This window comes from Pinus tabuliformis, chromosome 8, assembly GCF_031772625.1.
Source record: "Pinus tabuliformis cultivar Carrire ecotype Pingquan chromosome 8, CPIR1, whole genome shotgun sequence".
Classification (NCBI taxonomy): Eukaryota; Viridiplantae; Streptophyta; class Pinopsida; order Pinales; family Pinaceae; genus Pinus; species Pinus tabuliformis.
In genome coordinates this window covers 513,011,874-513,019,944 of record NC_142294.1, presented here as the reverse complement: position 1 = coordinate 513,019,944, position 8,071 = coordinate 513,011,874, and the positions used below count along the sequence as shown (strand labels likewise).

General features: G+C 34.7%; 1 protein-coding gene across 1 annotated transcript; it reads left to right on the top strand.

The window, feature by feature from the left end:
- Window positions 1-3,502: 3,502 nt before the first annotated feature.
- On the top strand, window positions 3,503-4,497 carry LOC149236369 (ketol-acid reductoisomerase, chloroplastic-like). Its single transcript, XM_089368876.1, has 2 exons — window positions 3,503-4,286; window positions 4,346-4,497. The coding sequence occupies exons 1-2, from the start codon at window positions 3,503-3,505 to the stop codon at window positions 4,495-4,497; spliced, it is 936 nt and encodes a 311-aa protein (XP_089225002.1).
- The last annotated feature ends 3,574 nt before the right edge of the window (window positions 4,498-8,071 follow it).

Sequence of the window (8,071 nt, the reverse complement as noted above, 5' to 3'; positions counted from 1 at the left end):
GAGAGATATTCAACTATACAATCCCATAACATCACTCTCTTCCATAGTTCATCACGTGCATACAAAAGTTAAGGAATCAAGCATTGAGATTACAAAATAGCCATACCACTTGACTTCATGAGTTTCTTACATGGTCATATATGCAAATTGGAGCTTGGGTGATACAAAGAAGTGTGCCCCATTTCCCCTCCCTGTACATGGTATGAACATAATATCCCAATCCAAATGTAATTCAGGGTTTTGCTTACGATAAAACTAGTTACTTTAAATTCCTACAAACTCAAGGTGTCTCTTTCTAAGAACCCTCACGATCCATGATACAAGTTTCTTTATATATTTTCCATTAAAATATCGATATCCTCCTCACCATCCTTTCTGTATAATGCATGGTTACAGAGGTTTGGATTCAAAAAGCCCTTCCTTTAGCATACTTTTTGAGCTCATGCGTTACCCACCATCGAGGATGTTATTCATATTTTTAAGGTAAATTTGTATTCTCTTTTATAAGGAGCTATAGAGTGTCTTTTGACCTTATTCAAAAAATTTTGTAGGGAACATTTACTTAATAAAGGGAAGATTACTTAATAAATATGTTAAATAGATTTTTAATCTTTTGTGTAATGAAGATTGCAATATAATTATTAAAATTATATACAAATTATCCCAAATCAAAGAAGTCACAATGATAGTTAAAATATAAGAATAGTGTATGCCTGATTCTAATAATAATTTCAATAAGGAAAGTAAGTTTTCAAAAAATAAATTATTACATTATAAATTATAATTATAGTAATATTGATAAAAAAAATTATTATTATATTAAAATAAATTGATGCAAACTCATACATAAAGATGATAATTTAGAAATAACAAAATATTTTGTCAATTAAAATAATTATGGAGTTGAGTTGAAATGCACTTGAAGAAAATTTAAATATTGCTTTAAAGTTAATTTGTGTAGAAATTATTTCGAAATTTTGAATATATTTCTGAATATTACTTATATGAGTGAAATCTAACAAAATACTCATATTCCTTAAATTTCGAAATAGCCACAAAATCTACCATAAAAATAAAAATGCCCATTATAAATTACTTTTGACCCAACATTTATTTTAACTACTTTATAGCAAGCCAAATCAATTCATTATCTATATTAAATACGTACTTAATTTTAGTAGTTTTATAAAATTATAATAAATTATTAAAGATGGGAGAAATCATCTTGAACCAAACAAGTTAGAATAATAACAAATAAAGTATAAAAATATTGGATCCAATCTTTAGGGGCATCCACATTCTAAAAATATTGATAATAATTTCAATAGGGCAAGTTTTTAGAAAATAGAGTTCGTCTATCTAGATTAAAGGGCGGATGTTTATACTAAAAAGTGCCATCGAAGTTCCAAACTTAGTTTGTGGGTGAATGAATTAATTTAGTGATAATCCCACTAAGTCTATGTCATGTCTCCTTAGTAACAAGTGGAGAATAGATTGTTATTTTTATATAAAAACTATTTTGATAAAATATTATTTTAAAAATAATAAAGGATTTTGTCAAATGAATTATAAACTATAGTTGAAACACTTGAAAGAAATTCCTAACATTGCTTAAACAATCCAGTTGAAGAAAGTAGTAATATTGCAACACATTTATATTTGAATGTTGCCTCATGGCTTGCATATGAAACCGTGGGGTAAAATGTTTGTTTATACGTTGCGTCATGTCTTACGTATGACACCATTGATTAAATGTTTGTTGAACCTCTCGCTGACTTGAAAGCAGTCAAGCATGCAAGTTATGTCTTGGTTCGCATATGACGCCTTTGGGTTGAAAGAAAGAAGATCCATATGTACAATTTATTTTAAGACTATACTTAGTGATTTTGTAAATGAAATTGTTTGTAACTTTTCATTTCTGAGAAAAAAAAATCGTACAGTTCGCATATATGTACAGTTTATTTTAAGACTATTCTTACTGATATTAACTCGGCTTTAAATTAATAATATCATTTTGTAAATGAAATTGTTTGTAATTTTTCATTTCCGAGAAAAAAAATTCGTGGCAATTTTTTAAATTAAAAAATAATATAATTTTAATTTAATTTTATATTAAAATAAATTTAGTTTTAATGAAAAATTAAGTACCCTTATTAAAATATTTGTTTAAAAGTAAAACAAATATATTCAAATGGAATTTTAAGCGGTGAAAAAAAATATCTTAAACCCGACTGGCGGAAAAGAATAGAGTCCAAAGACAAGTAGAATCGTCAGATTTGATTGTCATGAATAGTTAAGTATCACTCTTAAAAGAATTGTTAAAAAATTAAAATAAATACATTCAAACTCAATTTTACTTCGTGAAAATACATGGACTACAAATAAAAAAGAAATATCAAAGCCTACTGGTGGAAAAAATAGACTCATTGTGGACGAAGTTTTAGGATATTGTTCTTTATATAGGTCGTAATGATGGAGCGGAAGAATTCTTCAACTGTGCTTACGGCCGCCCACGATTTGTAATGAGAATGGTAACAGTTCAGAAACGGCTTGATACATTTTTTAAATATTCATGTCAGCCTACTCACGACTTATATCCGTAATTTTCTCTATATCTTGTTCCCCACGGAAGTAGACATTTTCAGTACAATTCTCTAGCTATAAAAGCCTGGAGAGGGGAGTCCGTTAGGACATTGTGGCCAGGCCTGTAACACTGCGGGATTGGCTTCTGTAATTTCATAATGAATTTTGAGATAGAGTTGTTAGAGAATCTAATTCCAACCATGTGTTAGGTGTCAAAACCGTCCCTCTAAGTGAGTTGTTAGAGAATCTAATTCCAACCATCTGTTAGGTGTCAAAACCATTCGAGTTTGACTCTAGTCATTTAATGTTGGAATATCTAATTCCTACTTGTCTCCGTTGTGATTCTTACTAAGTAAAGGAGTCTGTTCTTAGTAGTTAGGGTCTATTTCCTACATTGGTGTGTGGTTGAGATATTCCCTCAATCAATAAATTGTGTGTCCAAGATAGCGTACCTATCTTGAAACAACACTTCTTGTATATATGTAATTACATTTGATTAATAAAACAATCTGAATTTCATATTTTATCATGGTATCAGAGCCATGAGGGCCTCCCCTCGTGGGCTTGGCCTCTCCTGGGCCGAGGAAATAAAGAGTATATGTATTTGTTTATATTTGTCCATCGACTATGGTGCTGCGATATTTAACATTGTACTGTGTAAATAGAGGCCACATTGCGGGTTTATGAAACAGAAGAATCGACTGTGCTGCGTAAAGAGTCAAGATAGTGTGATTTTGGAGATCTGTTTGACATCTGTTGGAGAAAAATTGTGCTGCAAAAAAGTAGCACTAGCTAGCCTAATGAGACCACGGAGAAAAAATCCACTGAAGAAAAGACCACCGGAAATCCTACTAAGACCTCGCCTGCATTAAATGACGACGTGAAGCCACCAGTGAAGCTGATATCTCTATGCGAGGAAATGGACGATGAGGGTCTCATCAATTTATTGGCCAATTCCCGCGCTGGCATTAGCAGACACGAAGTCCCCGCGGCGCTGAGATATCGGGTGGACCCGGCCAAGCTGGTTCTACAAGCCCTGGGGTGTGTTTATGTGGACGGTAATGCCCAGAAATCATATACGTACCTTTTGGGGCAGAGAAATGCCTGTAATTTGCTCTTGGACTCCCTTCGTTCTGTTTTGACTGTGGACAAGGTGTCGTCGGAGGCGAAAAATGATGCTCAGAAAATTGCTGCTGCATGGAAATCTAAACTCAATCTTGATGCTGGATCCGAGATCACTGTTGTCGAGGTACGCGCGTTCCTGAAACTCTTGGTTTCTTACGGAATTTCGAAGGAATTTAAGAATGTCTTGCGCATTTTCCGTCACACGGAGGTTTTCGAGCTCTGTCATGCCCTTTATATCGGTCACAAGATACCAGATGTAGTGGAAAAATTGAGTAAAAGTGGAAAGCAAATTGAGGCTATTCAGTTTCTCTATGAATTTAACCTTGTAGAAAAAAATTCAACCGGTGCCTTTGTCGAATTCATAGCTCAGAATTTGAGGGATTCTTTGGTAGAAGCAAAATCAGACATTGTAGTGAAGATTGGCTTGAGTAAAGTCTCCAAATCCTTTGCTGAGGCACGTGCAGCAGGATTTTCAGAAGAAAATGGAACTCTTGGTGAAATTATAGAGACTGTATCTAGCAGTGACCGTGTAGTACTCCTCATATCCGATGCTGCACAGGCAGACAATTACACGAAAAGTACTTTCTGCCGTGAAACCAAACAACATTCTCGGTCTTTATCATGGATTTTTTACCAGGGCATTTGCAGTCCCGTGGGGATGATTTCCCGAAGAACATGAGTGTGATAGCCGTGTGTCCGAAGGGCATGGGGCCATCTTTGAGGCGCCTGTATGGGCAGGGCAAGCCTATTAACATTTGCAACCATTCTGGAGGACGAGTACAGGAGTGATATTTTTGGGGAACGTGGGATCTTATTGGGAACTGTGTCAAATTCTTCCCTGAGAGCGTGGTAAACATACTCAAGCTGCGCTCTCTTCTAGTAAGTTTGAATCAGGTCTCCATCTATGGGAAGAAGACAATCTTGGAATTTCCTTGAAAGAGGTGATTCTGTGCATAGCTTAATAGGTATGGCCAGCCTATTGGAGCTAGGACAATATGTTAATATGAGAGTACAAATTTTATTTTATTTTATTTTGTTACTGGAATCATGAATTAAATCATTGCATTTTATTCAGGCTAGCTAGTTCAATTTAGGTAAGGTTATTTTGTTAGAATTCGAGACTCTAACAAATGATAGGTTAAGCATGGAGTTCCAATATTTAATTGACAAAGACATAGATGCCCAAGATGTGATCAAAAGATGAGTTTCAGGAGCACGCAGCGACTAAAGGATGATGGACAACCAAATTTTCTTGAGTAGTTTGTTTGAGTTTGTAGAATAGACTCATGATTGTGATAAAGTTTGAGTCACACGTTGTAATCATAGCAAATCTACATTTCATAATTTTATTTTATTTTATTTATTTATTTATTTATTTATTTATTTTTCTCTGATCAGTTGTGATCCCTAAAATGCATTATGTACCTAGTATCTTCTTAAGCTTTGAGTATATTAAAAGGGCATATGATTGTAAGACCTAGAGAGGCATGCATACCCCTTTGTTCCCTAGTGACATCAAGTTGTGGAATCAACCACTGCGTAGGTATGACGGTGGCAGGTGTACTCATATCTTTGCTTGATATGTAATTGGAGAATTGAGTCTTCGATTAGTGGGGGAATTGAGAGAAGGAACAAATCTCATAGTGTAATGAACCAAGTCAAAGAAAGTTCATTAAGAGGTTGGATGAACCATGTATCTGAAGGACTTCCTAGTAGACTGGTGGTTGCAGCGGTTGGGAACCCATGCATTTCGGTAGATGGTTGTTCCTTTATATGGACACCTACAATTGCATGAACAAGGTACAAGGGGTGATTACTAGATTGGACCAGATATAAGCTTTGCAAACTGATCTAGAGACAAGTACTCATTAAGGGGGAGTGTTGGAATATCTAATTCCTACTTGTCTCAGTTGTGATTTTTACTAAGTAAAGAAGTCTATTCCTAATAGTTAGGATCTATTTCCTACATTGGTATGTGGTTGTGATATTCCCTCAACCAATAGATTATGTGTCCAAGATAGCGTACCTATCTTGAGACAACACTTCTTATATATATGTAATTACATTTGATTAATAAAGCAATTTTGATTCTCATATTTTATAATTTATGATTAATGTTTCCAATGTAATTAAGTGATTTGTAACACTGAGAAGAAAAAGCAACGCAAGTCCTCTGCTCCATATTTTGTGTCTCTTCAATTTTTGTCATGGTATTGGAGCAGCCTGTATAAGACTCCTTGAGAGAAATAGAGAGAGATGAGTTTGCATAAGACTCCTTGAGAGAGAGCAGCAATGTGAGTGAAAAGAAAGTGTTTGCCTCTTGAGAGAGCAGCAGAACTGAGTGAAAAGAGAGCGTAAGCCTCTTGAGAGAGCAGCAGAAGTGAGTGAAGAGAAAGCGTAAGCCTCTTTGAGAGAGCAGCAGAAGTTTAGGGTAAGCGTCTTTGAGAGAGCAGCAAAAGTTTGAAAAAACCTATAAAGAAACAACAAGAAAACAAAAAAGCCAGTTACAGCCAGGCAAAGGTGAAACAGATTAATTTTTTTTTTTTTAAAGATTAACGCTTTTTATACGTTAAAATCAATGCGTTAATAACTCCACTAAGATTAATTTTATTTTTTATTTTTAAAAAGATTAACGCTTTCTCTTAAAATCAATGCGTTAATAACTCCACTAACGCTGAGCAGTCAGAGGAGAAAGCGCGTTATATCACTAACGCCACCCTTCAATATCTACAGAAGAGTAAGCATGCAGGCTCTGCTCATCCCACAGAGTGTCAGCGTGTGATATTTAAAGAAAAAAGTTCCACGAGGCATTAAGCGGATTGGGAGTGCGATTCGCTGGAAAGAGTAAAGCTACATGACCACAAATCATATGCATCAGTTTTTTTTTAATGTCCTAAATGGAATATGGCATCATAATATATCATAAACAAATGCGCATGGGTTAAAAAGGTTCATGTAATTTTTGACTGCATTGTTATTGTTTTGTAAAAGGGCTTGAGTCATTTTAAAATCACTTATTAAATTCATTTCAAAGGAGGCCTTATTGCATAAAGGTTATATAAGAGGTATTCTTTAAAACAAGAAGGTGAATTACAAAAAAAGAAGGGAACAATTCAATGTTGGATTTTTTAGTTCGTTTGGAATATTGTGATTCTTTTGTAAAAGTTTTTGTGAAAGTGTGGTTTTTAGGAAAATTTGTAGATTCGTTTGTTTGTGGAAGCAAAGATATTTTTTATTAAGTGAAGACATTTTTTATTGCAGTTAGATTCGAGATCATTTACAATTTATTTTGTTTGTTGAGTTGTAGTCAAGTGAACGTTCAACAAATCGGAAAAGCCAAGAGGTTGAGAAAGTCAAAGCGACTACATGAGATGTTTGAGATCTTTTTAGATCTAAAAGTGAAGAGGCAAAAGGATGCCTTTGCATTGAAATGCACAATGACAACATTCTACCCCTGATTTTAGAAGCCAAGACAACCAAGGAGGCCTTGGATACTCTTGAGATATGTTTTGGTTGAAGGGGGAGTATTGAAGTTGAAGATGAAGGTGGATCTATAGCAGCAGATCTACATCCAGATGAATGGATTGTTGAAACCCACTATGCAGAGCCACAAGTGGATGGTGTATGTGAAGAATTCATAAAAGAAAGAGACAAGGAGCACATAGATGCTCAAAAACCCCAATGTGAACAAAAAATTTGGTGATTCTAGCAACAGAGCTTGCTGATGAGGGTTTGGTGAATCCAACAACAGAGCTTGTTGATGAATGTTTGGTAAATCTAGCAACAGAGCTTGCTAATGAAAGTTTGTTGAATCGAGCAATGGAGCTTGCTGAAGACAATGAAATTGCCATTGGAGCAATCAATGCCATGATGAATCCAACAATTAATATTGATGATGTAAAATTTGATGAAGAATTGTTGGCTAATGATGAATGGTTGCAAGTGATGCAACAGAAACATCATATTGACATGATGTTATTTGGTGAGGTAGTGGAAAACAACATGTTTGTAGCAGCACAGGTTAGTATAGAAGTGAAAGACACAAAGACAGAGATAGAGACAGAAACAAAGAAGAAATCTCAGAAAGAGAAAATAGAGAAAGATGCAGAAGCAACAACTAAGAGAGAAGTACAAAAAGAAAAAACTATCATTGCAGAGAAGAAGGAATAAAACCAATGTAGTTCTCGAAATATTTTTAACTCTAATGTTGATTTCCAGTGTGGAGGTACACATAATGACTATGAAGAAGAATTAAATTTTCTTGAAGCATGGCTTGCAACACCATGCCTTGATGAAGTCTGCATAGAAGGTGAAGAAATGCATGTTGAAGGCATCTTGGATGATGAGAACATTAATGAAATTT